The 20,461-nt window shown below is 41.0% G+C and overlaps 1 protein-coding gene across 4 annotated transcripts in view; it reads right to left on the minus strand.

Annotated features, from left to right (window-relative positions):
• EFHC2 (EF-hand domain containing 2) overlaps positions 1 to 20,461 on the minus strand; it is a 192,382-nt gene that overhangs the window by 141,505 nt on the left and 30,416 nt on the right. For all 4 annotated transcript variants that reach the window (XM_013057519.2, XM_045089479.1, XM_045089480.1 and 1 more), the window contains one exon: positions 20,232 to 20,420. In XM_013057519.2, the coding sequence (XP_012912973.2) occupies positions 20,232 to 20,420 (189 nt within the window). The remainder of the gene's footprint in view (positions 1 to 20,231; positions 20,421 to 20,461) is intronic.

The following is a 20,461-nucleotide window of genomic DNA, read 5'->3' on the forward strand; positions in this document are numbered from 1 at the left end:
ATTGTTTCTGTCTGTGAGCTTTCTCTCTCTCAACCCACCCCCACTCTAGGCGTCTTCATTTCTTACATCCCCAAAACCCAAGAGTCTAACTGAAAGACTCAGAATAATCCTCAGCAGATAGAGGATGGGGGAAAATAGGAATGAGCAAAGACAAAGTTTTGTTCAGCACACAGGGCATGGGGAAAAAAAGAGAAAGCTGAGAGCACACATGAAGAATATTATTCCAGGGGGCCCCTGGGTGGCTCAGTTGTTTAAGCATCTGCTTCTGACTCAGGTCATGATCCCAGGGTCCTGGGATCAAGACTCACGTCAGACTCCCTGCTCAGCAGGGAGTCTGCTTCTTTTCTTCCCCTGCTTGTGTTCTCTCTCTCAAATAAATAAATAAAACCTAAAAAAAAACAAAAACAAAAAACAAGAATATTATCCCAGGGGGCCTCAGTGGCTGTCAGCTAAGCATCCGATGCTTGGTTCAGCTCAAGTCATGATCTCAGGGTCATGGGTTCAGGCCTGCTTAAGGCTCCATGCTCTGCACAGAGTCTGCTGGAGATTCTCCCCCTCTCCTGGTGCCCCTCCCCTCACTCACACACACACCTGCATGAGCACTCTCTCTCTCTAAAATAAATAAATGAAACGTTTTTTAAAAAGAGTATTATCTCCACTACATGTCAGTAAGAACCAAAGTTTTAATTAATAAATCTAATTGTAAAAGTCAACTAGGCCAGAATTGAAAATAGTTTTATTTTGGGGGCACCTTGGTGACTCAGTGAGTTAAGCCTGGGCCTTCGGCTCAGGCCATGATCTTAGGGTCCTGGGATCAAGCTCCACTTCAGGCTCTATGCTCCTCAGGGAGCCTGCTTCCCCCTCTCTCTCTGTCGGCCTCTCTGCCTACTTGTGATCTCTCTCTCTCTGTGTCAGATAAATAAATAAAACCTTTTAAGAAAGAGAGAGAGAATCATTTATTTTTAACAAACACAAATGCAACAATAAATTCCCTGAAATACTAGATGAAAAAAATCAACAGCAGAACCAGAGACAGAGAGAGAGAGGGAGAGAATTAACATGCACCCAAAATGGTTTCATATTTTAAGCTAAAAAGAAAGAAAAGAACAGGGTAGACTGCAAAGGAAATAAAGGGCCTAGAAGAAGTTTCTACAACCCAGATGATGATGGTATAAAATCTTTGAGTATAAGTTCAGAATAGTCAGAATGTGTAAACAGTTGTAGTAGTCTATTACTGACTGCTATTGGTTCTGAATAATGAAAAAATAAAATAATTATAAAGGTAGGTATTTATCACCTTTCCTGCTAAGAGACCATTAAGTGAATTTGCTAAAATAGAACAGACACAACAAAATCTCTTATTTAAGTAAGAGAAGACTTTTAAAAACTATCCCAATACTCACAACATAAGTGGAATACTAAGAAACACCTAGGAAGAGAAACACATGAATAGTTTAATGGTCACTTTTTAGAACTCCCTGGTCTCACTGGCAGCATCTCCAAACATTCTTCTGGAATATGCCACAATTTGTGCCAAAAAGAATACAAGAGACCTGCAGCACAATTGATGACTAGCACAGCCCCTGTTTATGCTTCCTTTCCCCGAGAAACACCACCCCCTCTACCTCATCTTAAGAAAATAAGCCAGGGGCGCCTGGGGGGCTCAGTTAGTTAAGCATCCAACTCTTGATTTCAGCTCAGGTCATGATCTGAGAGTCATGAGACTGAGCCCTACATCAGGCTCTGTGCACAATGGTGAGTCTGCTTGAGATTCTCTCTCTCCTTCTCCCCCCTGCCCCCTCCATCCCCCGCCAACCCTATATTCTCGCTCTAAAATAAATAATCTTTAAAAATAAGAAAAAGAAAAAGAAAGAAAGGAAAGAAGCCAAATCTTGACAAAGCGGTGGGGGGTGGGGGACTTAAATTTTCCTGACTATTTACTATGAGCTGGGCCCTTGACATGCATTGTTCACCCGATGCTCACAGTAACTCTAAGGTAGTTTTGTTAGTCTTCCTTGACAGATAAGGGAGTTGGAACCAAAAGAGGTTAAAAACATAGCCAGGGGGGCGCCTGGGTGGCTCAGCGGGTTAAGCCTCTGCCTTCGGCCCAGGTCATGATCTCAGGGTCCTGGGATCGAGCCCCGAATCGGGCTCTCTGCTCCGCAGGGAGCCTGCTTCCCCTTCTCTTTCTGCCTGCCTCTCTGCCTACTTATGATCTCTCTCTCTCTCAAATAAATAAATAACTTTTTAAAAAAACATAGCCAGGAAGAAATAAGTAATAAATGATAAATCCAGGTTCCGAACCCATGTGTCTGAAAAGCCTTGCTCTCCCCTCTACACCGAAGAGCCTCCCAATGGTGGGGGCGGGGGTGGGGGGTGTTGCAGGAGCACCGTGTTCCCAAGGGATACCTGACCCATACACAGAGTTCATTTCAAACAACACTTCATTTGGGATGACATACACACCCGGGGTCCAACCCAAGGGGAAAAGGGAAGACACCTGCTGTAACAACACTGATGATGACAATGGCAGTGATGGTTATACTCTCCTAAGAAAAGGTGTCAGCAATCGCAAAGCCTGAAATGGAGAAAGACCAAGGGAGAGGGAAGAAAGTTATACGGAACCTTCACAACAGAAGAGGAATGAAAATGAATCAAAGTAAAGAGCATGAGAAGGAAGAGACTGAAGTTCTGTAAAAGAGAAAAAGAAAGAGAAGAGGTCAAAAGAATGGAAGTGGAAGGGATAAAAAGGCTGATAGAAGGGATGAAAGAAAAGCAAGGGAAAACATCGAAAACAGAGTGGAGATAATGCGTCCCCACCCCCCCTGCATAATGTGGTGTTCGGGCCCTACCTGCCACCTCTCCATTTCTACTGTCCTAGAAACCGCCATGCTTCCCCAATTACTTAACTCTCTGATAAAAGGTATGATAATGACATGTGTCCCTGGAGAATCCTCTTTATTAAAAGAACTATTACCACACTAAATAGCACGGCGAATTTCAAAGGCAGAACAAAAATTTAAATGGAGGAGTGTAATTAAAATAAATAGAAAGATATGGATAATTCTAAATCCTTAAAATGTTTAAAAACCTCTGAAGGGGGTTAGGAGAGTAATTTATTTGAAAACATAAAACCAGCATGGTTAAAAATAAAGGACCATCAATCCGGATGATGAGAAATGATTACACAAACACCCAGAGATCGCCATGGTGGATTATGACATGAATTGGCGGCATTCTTTATATACATGGTATTTTCAAAGCTGTCCCTCAAATCTTAAATCCCAAGCAGTGAGTCAGACTCCAAAGAGGATACACTGTAACACTCCATTTACATGAAGTTTAAGAAGAGACAAAACTAATCCATGGTAGGGCACCTGGGTGGCTCAGTTGGTTAAGCATTTGCCTTTGGCTCAGGTCATGATCCTGGAGTCCTGATTTCAAGCCCCGAGTGGGGCTCTCTGCTCAGCAGGGAGCTTGCTTCTTCCTCTAACTCTTCCTGCTTCTCCATCTTCCTCTGCCTGCTGCTCCCCCTGCCTATACTCACTCTTTCTCTCTCTGTCAAATAAATAAATAAAAATCTTCAAAAAAAAAAAAGAGTAAATAAATAAAACCCTAGTCTACAGTCATGGAAGTCAGAGCAATGGAGGAAGACAGAATGGAAGGGGGCATGAGGGCATATTCTGAGGTGGTAGAGATACTCTGTACGGTGTCTGGGTGGTGGTTATACAGATGCATACTTTCGTCAGAATTCCTGGAACTTTATGCTTAAAATGGGCACATTGCATCTTATATAAATTATACTTCCCTTAATAAAGTTGATTTTATTTTTTTAAATATTTTATTAATTTATTTGACAGAGAGAGAGAGAGATCACAAGCAGGCAAAGAGGCAGGCAGAGAGAAAGGGGGGACGCAGGCTCCCCGCTGAGCAGAGAGCCTGACGCAGGGCTCGATCCAGGACCCTGAGACCATGACCTGAGCCAAAGGCAGAGGCTCTAACCCACTGAGCCACCCAGGCGCCCCAATAAAGTTGATTTTAAAAAAATTAAAGTAAGGTTTACCTCAACAAGGTTGATTAAAATGAAGACTCAAACAGCAAAATCCTAGAAAAATACAATTTTTCTGTATCCTGACTGTGGTGGCTGTTACACAAACATATACATGTGCTAAAGCTTTAGAGAAACATAAACTAGGAAGAAAATAGGAGTGCATATAAAAACTGGTGAAATTCAAGTAAGGTCCACAAGTTTAGTATTTTGTACCAATGTCGATTTCTTGGTTTTGATAATATACTATGGTTATATAAGATGATATCATTGGGAAAACAAAACAAAAGAACTATCTTGTATCAATTTTGTAGTATCTCATAAGTCAAAAGTTATTTGAAAAAATTTTTCTTAAAAAAGAACAAAAATTATATAGTCAGTATTTTTTACTATAACCCACCATCAACGGTACAAAGGGAGGAGTTTATTATACAACATAATCCTGCAAATACAAAAATTGCGGAAGGGAAATAACTTTGTAACTGTTTCTAATAAACCTGCAGCTAGTGTCTATTCATTTTTTAAAAAGATTATTTATTTATTTTTGAGAACCAGAGAGAGAGAAAGAGAGCAAGTGAATATGAGCGTGGGGTGGGGGAGGCGGGGCGGGGGCGGTGCGGGGTCAGGAGGAAGAGGAAGAAGCAGAGTCCCCGCTGAGTAGCGAGCCCACTGTGGGGCTCGTTCCCAAGACCCTGGGATCACAACCTGAGCCAAAGGCAGATGCTTAATGGACTGAACCACCCAGGTGCCCGTAGTCCATTGTCAGAGGGAGAAAGTACATAAAATGAAAAGGACTCAACAGATTAAAACTTCAGAACAAAATAAAAATCCACTGGGGCACCTGGGTGGCTCAGTGGATTGAGCCGCTGCCTTCGGCTCAGGTCATGGTCTCAGGGTCCTGGGATCGAGCCCCGCGTCGGGCTCTCTGCTCGTCAGGGAGCATGCTTGCCCCCTCTCTCTGCCTGACTCTCTGCCTACTTGTGATCTCTGTCTGTGAAATAAATAAATAAAAGTAGAAAAAAATAAAATAATAAAAAAATAAAAATCCACTAAAAATATGTCAACAAACTGAACCTAAGAATTCCTACCTTGTGAAATCAAATGTTACATATAAGCTAGATTGTATTTTAAAAACAAACTGATGTGCACGGGGAACAGTCACATGACAAGGGAACAAGAGAGTCTAGCCATTTGGAAGCTAAGGAGAAAGCCTTAAGAGGAACACTGATAGCATGTTTGTTTTTGGACTTCTAACCTCCAGAACTGAGAGAAAATAAATTTCTGTGGTTTAAGGCACCAAGTCTACGGTATTTTGTTATGACTGTCCCAGCAAACTAATATTTTAGACTCTAACTTATATACCATAAAATTTACTTCTTGGGGGTACACAGTTCACTGACTCTTTATAAATTTATAGAGTTGTGCAGTCTTCATCACAATCTAGTTTAGGACATATCCGTCACCTCCCAAAAACCTCCCTCCCCCCCCCCCACCAGCCCTGGCAACTACTGATCTGCTTTCTCTGATATACTTGCCTTTTCCAGGATTTCAGAAAGATGGAATCATACAATATAAAGGCTTCTGTGTCTGCTTAGTATGTTCCTGAGGTTCATCTATGTTGTAATATGTACCAGTAGTTTCTTTTTATTACTGAAGAGTTTCCCCTGAATGGCTATACCACATCTTATTTATCCATTCATCAGTTAATGAGCATTTGGGTTATTCCCTGTTTGGAGCTATTATGAATAATAATGCTGTAATCATTCACATAATGTTTAATCAATTATGTTTTAATTTCTCTTAGATATGTAGTGGGGTGTTTGGATGGCTCAGTCAGTTAAGCATCTGACTTCAGCTCAGGATGTTAGGGTCCTGGGATCAAGCCCCATGTCTGGCTCCCTGCTCAGCAAGGAGCCTGCTTCTCCCTCTCCTCCTGGCTCAAGCTTGCTCTTGCTATCTCTGTCTCTCAAATAAATAAAATTAAAAAAAAAAAAAAGATATGTAGGAAAGGAATTATGGAGTCACATGGTAAGTCTATGTTTAACTATTTGAGAAACTGCCAAACTGTTTCAAAATGGCATTATCATTTTACATTTCTACCAGGTATGTATGAAAATTCTATTTTCTCCACATTTTTTTAAAGATTTTTTTTTTTTAATTTATTTGACAGAGAGAGACACAGCAAGAGAGGGAACACAAGCAGGAGGAGTGGGAGAGGGAGAAGCAGGGAGCCTGAGGCGGGGCTCAATCCCAGGACCCTGGGATCATGACCTGAGCCCAAGGTGGATGCTTAACACTGAGTCACCCAGGCTCCCTGTTTCTCCACATTTTTGCCAACACTTGCTACTGCCAGTCCTTCTCAACTACAGCCGTTCTGATGTGTGTGTAGTAATTCACTCCAAGTTTAAGCTCAAAAAGACAATTCTAACTTTGTGCTAATGAGAACAAGCCACAGGCCTAATTACAGATAAAAAGCTTAGGCCTGAGGGGATGGTCTTAAAATTTTATCTAATAACTAAATTATTATAAATAATTAGTTATTACTATTATAAATCATAAGTAATTTTATTTTAGCTTTCAGAAAACAGGAGGGGAAAATAACTCTCTTGTTACTAAGAGAAACATCTGTGAATCTCATTGTTTTTATTCCAAAACCATTTATTCCAAATTTGGATTTTTTTTTATTAAATCTCTTTTGAATTTCAAAATATTAGAGAAACCCATATTGTATGATGAAACGTGTAACTATCACTTTAACATAAGTTTAAAGGATGCAATTTTGTGTTTTACACTTAATGATAAATGCAGAATACATAGTTGGAAATTTGGGATAAGACATGTTTGATTTCAGGCAAGCCTTTTAATTTCTTTTCTAAGAATGGCTGAAGATTAATGTAATCATGATATAAAGCATAGGATTTAAATTACAACGTATTATAATCACATTGTGCTATAATGATACATATTGATGTCCTTTATGGAATGATTCTAACAGGACTCAGATAATCTGAAAATTACATAAACCCACTGAAAATTTTTCATTCAAAATTTGGGGTATGGTTTACAGGTATAATAACTAACACATTTTCTAGTTATTTTTTAAAACAGAATTACGTTTTGTTTTTATAGATTCTAATGATAGGTTATAACATTCCTAATTGCCTTTAGGCAAAACTTCCAGAATTAGTATTCATGTGTTGTTCTTTGCTAATCATATGAAATTCTAACGTGTTTGGTCGCTCCTTGATCACCCGGTAGGAAAATGAAAACTTTTGCCGGCACTGGATGAGCAGGAAAAATCAGCCCCTGACCTCCAGGAGCCAGCCGGGCAGTGTGCACTGGCTTTGGTGCTGCTATGGGCTGGGCCGGTAGCCACAGCTAGGCCTTGTGTCGTCCTGCAGCACATGGACACTTTCAGAGAACGCTTCTCAGAAGATGCCAACCTCAGACAAGGCCACTCTGTGTCTGGTGATGGATCAAGACAGAAACAAGTCCAGTCCATAATTACACGTGAATGCAGGCAGAACATGAACACTCTCCAAACAACAAAAGGCCAAACAACCTCCTCCCCTAGATCGTAGCGGTAGGGGCTTCCTCACTTCCATTGACATCTGCAGCCACAATGTGGCCTGCTGTCACTATAAATCAAATTTATTAAGATATACAATCATACAAGTACCCATCTTCTTGACAGCACCCAATCCAGAGCAAGACCCCATTTCCTTAAGCCCTCCCCCAAATTAACTAAAACAAATCCAAATCCTATAGTAAGTCTTTTCTAACATCTGCTTACTTAAGACATCCTACAGTTACTCAGGGTATTACAATGAGTAATAAACCAACTTGTCCCAATAAAAACAGAATCAAGAGACAGTATATCAAGATGGCAGAGTAAAAAGATTCCTCCCACAGACACACCAGAATCTACAACTACATGTAGAAGAACTATCTCTGTGAACAAATTGAAGACAAGCAGAACAGATCATACACAACAAAAGAGAGAAAAGGCCACATCAAGAAAGATAGGAGGAGGGGTGCCTGGGTGGTTGGGTCATTAAGCATCTCCCTTCGGCTCCAGTCATGATCCCGGGGTCCTGGGATTGAGCCCTGTGTCAGAATCCCTGCATGGCAGGAAGCCTGCTTCTCCCTCTCCTGCTCCCCCTGCTTGTGTTCCCTCTCTCACTGTCTCTCCCTTTCAAATAAATAAATAAAATCTTGGAAGGAAGGAAGGAAGGGCAGAGATGCAGGTCAGTCAGAGAACCCACACTGCCAGCACAGTGACCCATAAGTGGAAGCATTGTCACGACCACAGAGGCGTGCCCCCAGGAACAAAGAGTCCAAGCCCCTAATTAGGCTCCACTGCCCAGGGGACCTGAACTTGAAAATGTGTCCCCATAATATCTGGCTTCGAATACCAGTGGGGCTTATGTCCAGGAGAGCCTGGAGGGCAGAAATGAACGGAGACTGCTCTTAAAGGGACAGGTACAATCTCACTTAAGCATCTGCCTTCAGCTCAGCTCATGATCTTAGGGTCCTGGAATTGAGCCCTGAGTTAGGCTCCCTGCTCAGTGGGGAGTCGGCTTCTCCCTCTCCCTCTGCCCCGTCCCCCAACTCGTGTACTCTGTCACTCTCTCTGCTCGCTCTCTCTCTCTCTCTCTTAAATAAGGAAAAACCCTTTAAAAAAAGAAAAAAAGAAAAGCAGCAAGGTGACTAATGAAGAGCCACTGACTAATTGGAGGGTGTGTCCTGCGGGGCAGAGATCTGTTAGAACATTCTCTGGGAACACAAGCAGTGGAAAACACCATTTTTTGTTGTTGTTGTTGTTGTTGTTAATTCCCTTCTACCTAGCAGGCCAGGCACTTGCAGGTACTATCTTTTACCTCTCCATCTGCTGTGCTAGCGCCACTCCCTCACCACATTCCAGACTCACCCCATTTGACTCGCCTGCCCTGGCCAGGAACCCATCCCAAGCAGCACCCCACCCTGTCACCATCTATGGGTGTACTTAGCCTACACCAAAGCTCCCCTCAACTGGTTCCTATCCCATCACTCCCAGCAGGCACAGTTGGCAGGCTACGGAGCCCCTCCCCAGTGCCTCCACCTCAGGGGGCCAGCCCCACCCACCAGTGCTTCCACAGCTGTCCCAGCTGGGCCTGGTAGCCAGCCCCACAGCACCAGCAAGTATCAAACAATCACAACCCAGCCACAACAAGCAGGTACACAAAGCATGCAAATACCCTCAACAGAATCAACAGCAGATTAGAGGATGCAGAAGAATGGCTCAGCAATCTGGAAGACAAAATAGAAATCACCCCATCAGAGCAGCCCATTAATTAATTTAAATAAGGATTGTTTAAGAGACCTCTGGGACAACACCAAGTGTACTAACAACATTCGCATTCTAGGGGTCCCAGAAGGAGAAAAGAGAAAGAAAGGGACAAAAATCCTATTTGAAGAAATGACTCCCAAACTGGCAAAGAAAATAGATATCCAAGTCCAGAAAGCACAGACAGTCCTAAACAAAATGTACCCAAAGGGATCCACATCGGGACACATTATTATCAAAGTGTGAATAGGTGAAGATAAAGTGAGAATCTTAGAAGCAGCAAGAGGAAACAAATTACACACAAGGGAACCCCATACGAGTATCAACTGACTTTTCAGAAGAAACTTTACAGGGAAGAAGGCAGTAGCATGATATACTTAAATTGGGGAAAGGAAAAACTTAACAATTAATAATACTTTACCCAGCAAGTTTATCACTCAGAATTGAAGGAGATGAAGAATTTCCTGGGGACGCCTGGGTGGCTCAGTTGGTTAAGCAACTGCCTTCGGCTCAGGTCATGATCCCAGTGTCCTGGGATCGAGTCCCACATCGGGCTCCTTGCTCCATGGGGAGCCTGCTTCTCCCTCTGACTCTGCCTGCCACTCTGTCTGCCTGTGCTCGCTCTCACTCTCTCTGACTAAATAAATTAAAAAAAAAAAAATCTTAAAAAAAAAAATTAAAAAAAAAAAAAAGAATTTCCTGGACAAGCAAAAGCTAAAGGAGTTCACAACACCAAACAAGCCTTACAAGAGATGTTAAAACAATGAATTTAAATAGAAAAGAGGGGCGCCTGGATGGCTCAGTCAGCTAAGCATCTCCCTTCAGCTTAGGTCATGATCCCAGGGTCCTGGAATCAAATCCCGCATTGGGCTACTTGCTCGGTGAGGAAACTGCTTCTCCCTCTGCCTCTTGCCTGCTGCTCTCTCTGCTTGTGCTCTCTCTCTTGCTCTCTGACAAATAAATTAATTTTAAAAATCTTTAAATAGAAAAAGCCATAACTAGAAATAAGAAAATTAAGAAAGAAAAAAATCTCACTGGTTAAGGAAAACATATAATAAAAGTCGTAGATCAATCAACTACATAGCTAGTATGAAGGTTAAAAGAGAAAAGTAGTAAAATCATCTAAACCTACAATAATTAGTCAAGGGATACACAAAATAATATGATATAAAATATGATATCAGAAATATAAAACATGGGAGCCATAAAAATATAGTGCTTTTAGAACACGCTTAAACTTATTTGCCACCAGCTTAAAATAGATGGCTATATACATAGGATGGTTATATACGAACCACATGGCCACCACAAACCAAATATCTATAATAGATACACAAAAAAATAAAGAGAAAGGAATTCAAACAAAACACTAAGGAAAGTCACCAAGCCACAAGGGAGGAGAGTAAAAAAAGAAGAAATAGAAGAGAGCTGTAAAAACAAAAACAAAAGCAAAATCAACAAAATAGCAGTAAATACATACCTGTCAATAATTACTTAAATTTATTCTGTTCCAATCAGAAGACATAGGGTGACTAAATAAATAAAAAAAGAATATCCATATATATATGTTGCCCACAAAAGAGTCCCTCCAGATCTAAAGACACAGACTAAAAGTGAAGGGATAGAAAAAAGATATTCTGTGCAAATGGAAATGTGAAGCTGGGGTAACAAAACTTGTATCAGAGAAAATAAACTTTAAAACAAAGACTAACAGGAAACAAAGTTAGTAGAAGGCAGGAAATACTAAAGATCAGAGCTGAAATAAATGAAATACAGACTAAAAAGAACAGAAAGGAATAATGAAACTCTGAGCTGATTCACTGAAAAGATAAACAACATCGATTAATCTTCAACCAGACTCAGCAAGAAAAAAAAAAAGAGGACCCAAATAAATAAAACAAATAAAAGAGAAGTATACACAGAAATACAAAAGATTGTAGGAGACTACTACAAAGAATTTTATGCCAGCAAGTAGGGAAACTTAGAAGAAACAGATAAATTCCTAAAACACAATTTTCTAAGACTGAATCAAAAAGAAATAGAAAAATTTGAACAAGCCAATTACTAGTAATCAAATTGAATCAGTAAAAAACAAACAAACAAAAACTCCCAACAAACAGAAGTCCAGGATCACACCGCTTCCCAGGTTAATTCTACCAAACATTTAAAGAAGAGTTAAGGGGCACCTGGGTAGCTCAGTCTATTAAGCATCTGCCTTCAGCTCAGGTCAAGATCCGAGGGTCCAGCATCAGGTTCCCTGCTCAGCAAGAAGTCTGTTTCTCTTTCTCCCTCTCCTTCTGCCCCTACCTCTTGCTCATGTTCTCTCTCACACACTTTGTGTCTCAAATAAATGAATTTTAAAAAATCTTTAAGGAAGAGTAAGTACCTATCCTCAAACTCTCTCAAAAATTTGAAGAAACATTTCCAAACTCATTCTATCAGGCTAGCATTACCCTAATACTAAAACCAAAGACACACACACACACACACACACACACACAAAAGAAAAGTTACAGGCAATATCCCTGATAGACATAAAAGCAAAAAATTTTCAACAAAATATCAGCAAACAGAATTCAATAATACATTAAAAGGACCATACACTATGATCAAGTGGGATTTTTCCCAGGAACACAAGGATGGTTCAGTAGCCGCAAATCAATCAACGTGATACACCAGATTAAAGGCCATATATGACAAACACATGACTAACATATCCAATGGTGAAAAGCTGAAAGCAACACAAGGATGCTCACTCTTGCCTCTTCTATTCAACATAGTAACAAATCCTAGCTGGAGCAAGTGGGCAAGAAAAAGAAATAAAAGGCATCCAAATTGGATAGGAAGAATTTAAACTGCTACCATTTGCATATAACATTATATTTTACATAGTAAACCCTGGTGATTAAGGAGCACACTCATCATGGGGTGCCTGGGTGGCTTAGTCAGTTAAGTGTCTGACTCTTGATCTTAACTCAGGTCTTGATCTCAGGGTTATGAGTTCAAGCCCCACAGCACTGAGCTCCACACTGGGCCTGGGGACTACTTTATTTTTTTTTAAAGATTTAAATTTATTTATTTGACAGAAATCACAAGTAGGCAGAGAGGCAGGCAGAGAGACAGGAGGAAGCAGGCTCCCCGCTGAGCAGAGAGCCCCATGCGGAGCTCGATCCCAGGATCCTGGGATCATGACCTGAGCCAACGGCAGAGGCTTTAACCCACTGAGCCACCCAGGCACCCCCTGGGGACTACTTTAAAAAAAAAAAAAAGGCACACTCATGGTGATGATCACTGAGTAATGTATAGAATTGTTAAATCACTACATTGTACACCTGAAATGAATATAATACTATATGTTAAAAGTATACTGGAATTAAAGTTAAAACTTAATTAAAAAATACTTAGGAATAAATTTAACCTAGGAGGTAAAAGACCTATACTCTGAAAACTATAAGACACGAATGAAAGAAACTGAAGAAGACCCAAAATAAATGAAAAGACATACAGGGTCATGAATCTATATAGCAACCTATATAGATTCAATGCAATTCCTATCAAAATACCAATGGTGCATTTTTCACAAAAACAGAATGGTCCTAAAATATGCCTGGAACCACCAAAGACCCTGATTAGCCAAAGCAATCTTGAGAAAGAATAACAAAGCTGGAGGTATCATGCTCCATGATTTCAAACTATACTACAAAGCTACAGTAATCAGTACGCTACTGGCACAAAAACAGACACATAGATCAATAGAAGAGAACAGAATCCAAAAATAAACCCACGCGTATATAGTTAATCAATCTTCAACAAAGGAGACAGAAATATCCAATGGGAAAAAGACCATCTCTTCGACCAATGGTGCCTGGGAAACTGGTCAGCTACATGCAAAAGAATGAAGCTGGACCAGTTTCTTATACCTTATATAAAAATAAACTCAAAGTGAATTAAATACTTAAAGGTAAGACCAGAAACCATACAACTCCTAGGAGAAAACATAGGTAGTAAGTTCTTTGACATCAGTCTGAGCAGTATTTTTCTGAATGGGTTTCCTCAGGCAAAGGCAACAAAAGCAAAAATAAGCAGAGCCACATAAAACCAAGAAGCTTTTGCGCAGTGAAGGAAACCATCAACAAAACAAAATCCCAAAATACTGAAAGAGAAAAGATACTTACAAATAATATAACTGATAAGGAATTAATATCCAAAGTACATTTAAAAAAATTCACATAACTCATTATTTTTTTTAAAAATCCAACATACAACTGGGCAGAGGACCTAAACAGAATTCTCCAAAAAAGACATATAAATGACCCACAGACAGTGGATGATCCTCAACTTAACTCATCATCAGGGAGACACAGATCAAAACCACATCAAGGTATCACACCTGTCAGAACAGCTAGTACCAAAAAGACAAGAAACAAGTGCTGGCGAAGATGTGGAGAAAAGGGAACCCTCGTGCACTGTTGGTAGGAATGCAAAATGGTGCAGCACTATGAAAAACAGCATGGAGGTGTCTCAAAAAATTAAAACTAGAACTACCATATATGATTCAGCAATTCCACTTCTAAATATTAATCTGAAGAATATGAAAACACGAATTCAAAAAACTATATGTATCCCTGTGCTCACTGTAGCATTACTCAGAAGAGTCAGGATATGGAAGCAACCTATGTGTCTACCAATGGGTGAATGGATAAAGAAGATACCCAACAGGGGCGCCTGGGTGGCTCAGTGGGTTTGGGCCTCTGCCTTTGGCTCAGGTCGTGGTCCTGGGGTCCTGGGATCGAGCCCCGCATTGGGCTCTCTGCTCAGCAGGGAGATTGCTTCCCCCACCCTCTCTGCCTGCCTCTCTGCCTACTTGTGATCTCTATCTATCAAATAAATAAATAAAATCTTTGAAAAAAAATCCAGCATTTAAAAAAAAAAAGAAGAAGAAGAAGATGCCCTGTATATACGATGGAATGTTATTCATCCATAAAAAAGGAGATCTTGCTATTGGCAACACTATGGATGAGCCTAGAGGGCATTCTGCTAAGTAAGTGACATAATTCAGAGAAAGACAAACACTGTATGACTTCATTTCTTTTTTTAATAAGATTTTGTTTATTTATTTAACAGACAGAGATCACAAGTAGGCAGAGAAGTAGGCAGAGACAGAGGGGGGAAGCAGGCTCCCTCCCGAGCAGAGAGCCCAATGTGGGGCTCGATCCCAGGACCCTGGGATCATGACCTGAGCTGAAGGCAGAGGCTTAATCCACTGAGCCACCCAGGTGTCCCATGTATGACTTCATTTCTATGTGGAATCTAAAAAACAGAACAAATGAACAAACAATACAAAACAGAAACAGACTCTTAGATACAAAGAACAACCTGGGGGTTGCCAGAGGGGACAGAATAGAGGGAGGGTCAAAATAAAGAAAGTGGGTTAAAATGCACAAACTTCCAGTTATAAAATAAATAAGACGCGGGGATGCAATGTACAGCACAGTTAATAATATTATAACTCTTGGGACACTGAAAAATAAAATAAAATTAAATGTTAAAAAATAATAATAATATTGTACAATTTTGTATGGTGACAAATAGTAGCTAGATTTATTATGATGATCACTTCCCAATACATATAGTTTATATATTATATATTATAATATATATATTACAGCATAAATGTTGTAAACCCAAAACTAACAAAACATTGTGTTTCAACTGCATGCCAACAATAAATAAATAAAAAATTTAAAACTTTTTTAGGGGCACCTGGGTGGCTCAGTCAGTTAAGCATCTGTCTTCGGCTGAGGTCATGATCCCAGGGTCCTGGGATGGAGCCCCGCATCAGGCTCTCTGCTCACTGGGGAGCCTGCTTCTCCCTCTGCCTGCTACCCTCCCTGCTTGTGCTCCCTTTCTCTCTCTCTCTCTCTGACAAATAAACAAATCTTAAAAAAATTTTTTTAACTCTCTTAAAAAAATCAAGGTGACCCAAGAGATCAAATTATGTTTTAAAAAGTTATGTTTATATTGCTCAAAGCATAAAGATTCACACAGTACTACATAATCAGCTTACCACAAACCCAATGTCAATGAATGCAAAGTTATTAAAATTCTAATTCTGTGGCCAGTAGTTCTGATTATAATTATTATGTTTACTATAGATGGAAAAAATGAAATAATATTTTTAAATGCATGCATACCCCATAGGATCAACCTTTATCCTGCCATTTACTATAATAGAGTCATTTGCAAAACAGCAAACAAATTAGGCTAACTAGGAGTCACTGCCAAATGAAAAGAAATGAGAGTGTAATTATAGAGTCAATGCAAATGGTACTTAACATCCAGATAAAAGTCATATAAAAACATTCAGTTATTTGGGTATTTTAAACTAGTCTTTTTATAAAAGCGGCTAATGACAGATCATATACAGTAACCACAGCAGCAGATGATAAATTAGTAAATGCCATATTCCAATGAAACATGTAGGTACCTGGTGTCATTAGAAAGAACCCCAAGGCCGAAAGATCCAAGATCTGGGCTCTGTTCTAGGATGAACAAGTTGGAATTTTCTTTGAGTCACAGACTAAATGTTATGCCTACTAAGACCAAAGTCTGAAGCACAGACTGCTAGCGGTGAAAGGGCTTTTGAGATCAGCCCACCGAGACCCTCATCAAGGTCCAGGTAACTGAGGCTCAGAGAGGGAAAGTAACTAAAGCCACAGTCACACGGACCATTCGTGAGGAGCACCGCCCAACGCAGAGCCTCAGGCTCCTGGTCCCTGCCCCACTTCTTACCAATGACTCCTCACTTACAGAGTGAGAACAATCACCCAAGCCTGCTTCTTCCTCGCTGTCATGCTGGAATGATGGCTCGAACTAACTGGTGTGAATATGCATGCACTTGCTTGTATTCACGTGAATTCGACGAATTCGGGGTGCGGTGTGGGGGGCGGATGCAGTATCATGCAAAACCGGCCATCAGCATAAACCCTCCCAGGGCCAGTTAGGACTGTGTTTCTCAACGGCAGCAGGACTGGTATCTTAGGGAGGACGTTGTCCCCCATCCAGGGTGGCCCTCTCCACATGGCGGTACTAGCTGGCCCATCACTAGTACTCAACACGGGAAGGTGCCTCTGGACCAGGCACCGCCCTAGGCAAGGCCATTTAAAACATCCAGATGAATGCCAATGAGCCATGGGAAACAATATATCAAAATTCCAAAAAATGGTAAATAAAGATGGAATCAGTACTACTGATTTTTTTTTTTCCTTTTGCCTCCGCCTCCAATATGGCCCAGCATGGCAGTTCATGGATCTTGTCTTCATTTAAAATACTGCTAGTTCGGTTATCATGCATGTTGGCATTCATTTTGATTCTTGACGATAGTTCATTAGAATACTATCCCGCTTGATCACTGAGGTTCTGGTGCCCCGTGAGTTCTGCCACCAAGTTAAGGGCCTCACTTGCTTCCACCTAGTCCCCGTCACTATGACAACCCAAAACACCTGCCCACATTTGCAAAGGCCTCCCTAGGTTCGGAGAACCTCTGAAATGGGGGCTGATTTTTCTCATACAACAAAGACAGGCAGCCCAGGGCCTCCATGATGCCAAGATGGCTGCAGAATTAGGTCCTAGTTCCAGACAAGAAAACACAGATATGGCGAAGCGCAGGGGAAGCATTATCAGCCGAGCCTCTTTTAATTAGGGAAAAAAAACAGATTTCCCAGGAACCCTACCCAGTAAACCTTCACCCAAATACCACTGGCCAGAAGTGAATCCCCTGACCAGCCCATAGCCGCAAGTAGCCTGAGCAGCTGAACCCTTTTCGGTTGTGTGGGCACAAGTGCAGCCACAATAACACCAGGGTTCCCTCTATAAGAAGAAGGGGGGGTGGTGGTGAGTGAAAGAGAAACAGCTAGAAATGTCTGCCATGGGGCCCATGCAACATAGTAAAGGCCGGCTCTTCCTGGTGATCACAAATCACCTTTTCTCTGCTGGTGATCAGATGGTCTGCCTGGGCAGAGCAATATTATGGTCACTTCTAGAATTCCGGATAAAACCCAGAATGTCATCTTAGGTTGGGCTCCATAGAAGCAAGGCCTGAAACAGGGATTCAGGTGCATGGGATTTATGGAAGGCACACTCTTTTCTTTCTTTTTCAAGATTTTGTATATTTATTTGAGAAAGAGAGAGAGAGACAGAGAAGGCATGAGCGAGCAGGGAAGGAGCAGAGGGCAGAAGAATGAGAATGTGAGGCAGCTCTGCACTGAGCACGGAGCCCAAATGGGGGTGCACCCCAGCACCGTGAGACTATGACCTGAGCTGAAACCAAGAGTAGGACTAAGTCAACTGATTAAGCCACCCAGGTGCCCCCAAGGGCACCTACTTAGGAGAAACTTTTAAGCAGTGAGGGGAGCACCCAAGGGAAGGGAAATGAGCCAAGCAAGGATGCAATCACACGTGAAGTTTTGCCTGGGCCTGATGCGCAAGGGGCCATGAGCCGAAATCCACAATACAGAGTTGTCTAGCCTTGAAGCAGCTCAGCTTTTTCACCCTTGATAAATCAGTTAGCCATCTGCTACCTCCTCTCACGGTGATGGGGCCAGTGCAACCATCCACGTTTCTCTGGGTAATGCAATGTCCATCGGCCAAGAACACCACTCCGTGAAGGGCTATGGGTATGAGCTGTTTGCCAAAGCACGTGCTACAGCTGGGGGAGCTGGGTGCCCCACCCCTAACATGGACCTGGGTGGGCACCAGGGCATCTGTGACAAAGAGTAGAGTTTGATACACTTTCCAAAGAACTGCCTTTATTTCTATCTTGCACTGTTTGAGAATATAAGCCTGGATATACTGCTATGATTAAAAGTCATTAGAGAACTGGCAACGAGTTAAAGATGTCTCATTTTTAAGAAAAATGATTAACAGGTGTTGACTTGTTTTGTTGAACCACGAACAGGAAAGCACTTTATAATTTTCTCTGGGTATTAACCAGGATCCAGGCTGTAGTTCACAATCTCATCAGAGCACGTAAATATTTCATAGTCTTAGTGTCTCATTGAAAGCTCAATGAATATTTAATTGAAGTTGACCAACAAAATAACTGAAAGAATTATGTTGCATTTAGTTAGGCCTAAAATGAGCAAGCTCTTCATTTTCTCAAGAAGTTTGAAGCTAAAATCATTCCAACTTCATGAAATATTCTACACAATTTTATAAGTAATTAAAGGGCTGCAAAATAGGTTTGAAAGGCACATATTAAATATTGAGAAAAACAGGAAATAAAATGAATTTTCAACTTTCAGTGCAAAAGAATAGTTTAATATACTGTCACCTCCAACATTACTTTTATTCAGTAGTGGATGAGTTTAAACTATTGTCAATACCCTCTTTTTGACACAAAAAGTAAAAATAGAATCTTTCTTTGTCACTTGCAAATTAAATATTCTAGAATGATGATGTGCAAACACCTATAAGATTGATATTAACAGGAAACCATGAACGAGCCAGCCATGTAAGTTAGCCCAGAAATTGCTTCTGAACTCCAGGTCCAACATTGGGCCAGGTACTGAAAATAATTAAAAAAATTTTTTTTTAAAGACAGAGAGAGAGAGAAACAATGGTCCATGTTCAAAGTAGAGATGATTTCCCTGGAAAGAAGCTTCCTATGCAGTCTGTTAGATCTCCATAAGTGTCAGAAATGGGCTTCAAAAAAAAAATATGTGCTCTAATTGATCAACCCTAAAACAGATGACACAGAATATGTCATTTCTATCAAATTTGAGACATTTTAATTGGAACCAAAGTATTGCCAACTAATCCATGCTAAAGCTGCTAAAAACCACCTGGTAAACTTAGGGTATTAAGGTCTGAATTCTTTATCTAGTCCTGAATTACTTGTATTAAGATTTATTTTGGGCAGAGAGAGAGAGAGAGAGCAAGAGAGAACACACACATGCTCAAGCTGGGGGGAGGGGCCAGAGGAGAGAAAAAGTGAATCCCAGGCAGACTCCCTGCTCAGCGCAAAGCCTGACACAGGGCTCAATCTCACAACACCAAGATCACAACCTGAGCCAAAACCAAGAGTCGGACACTCACCTGAGCGACCCAGGTGCCCCACAGTCCTGAATTAATTTTTAATTACAGAATTTAAATAATCTAGTAACAGGTTCCTTTTTGGAAAACAGAACGTGAGCCGCAATACAAGGTTGTCTCGTAAACCCAACACATCCATTGTGCTGTCTTATGGGCAATAATTGGTCATCCTGCAGTTTTCTTCCCTTTAATCTTAGTTCCTTTTAAAGATATTCAAATGGATCACCTTTTTCAATTATCAATACTCCATGATATGTGTGTGTTATGTACACATATACGTTCAGTTCAGGTTCTTGTCTAACAATGGCGCCTCTTTCATTCACTTCTACAATTCATACCCCATCACCCTTTGGTTCTGAGGGATGGGGAACCATGATTAATATGCAGAAAAGAGAATACATCTTTCTGTTGCTATTTAATGGCATGTTCCAAATCAAACAACATGATTTCACTAATGGCAACTCACGAACCAACAGTGACACTGACCAGACTCTAAGCGTCTACGGGAGGACAGATTATCCTGTCCAGGGGAGGAGAAGGGAGAAAGGTTGATAAGCATTAGCCAAGAAAGATAAACATTCAGTGTCCTGAAACCAGTGGGCCTGGTCAGAAAGAGGCGCCGTGGGGTATTTTTCTTCTGCAATGTGTCTTTACAAAAGAACGAGCCTGAACATTTACATCGAGGGCTCAAATTTTCTCCAATATTTACTATATCATACATGTCACATTTTACAATTGCATTTTTCCCAGTGCCATGGGACTTACCTGCTTATCGAAAGCTACCCAGGATGGAGCATCACTTCCAATTCCTTTAGGAAATGCACTATATTTAGGCTTCATCTTTTGCCCGAAAAGCAGTTCTCCACCAATTCCAGGTTTATCTTCACTCACCAGCATGCTCACATTGTTGCAAAAGCCCCAATGTTGAGATTTGTGGAACTTCTCCTTTCCCACCTGTGAATGCAAGCCACAACATAAAATGGCTGAAGTATGGC

This window comes from Mustela putorius, unplaced genomic scaffold, assembly GCF_011764305.1.
Source record: "Mustela putorius furo isolate JIRA1106 unplaced genomic scaffold, ASM1176430v1.1 tig00003836_pilon_pilon_pilon, whole genome shotgun sequence".
Classification (NCBI taxonomy): domain Eukaryota; kingdom Metazoa; phylum Chordata; class Mammalia; order Carnivora; family Mustelidae; genus Mustela; species Mustela putorius.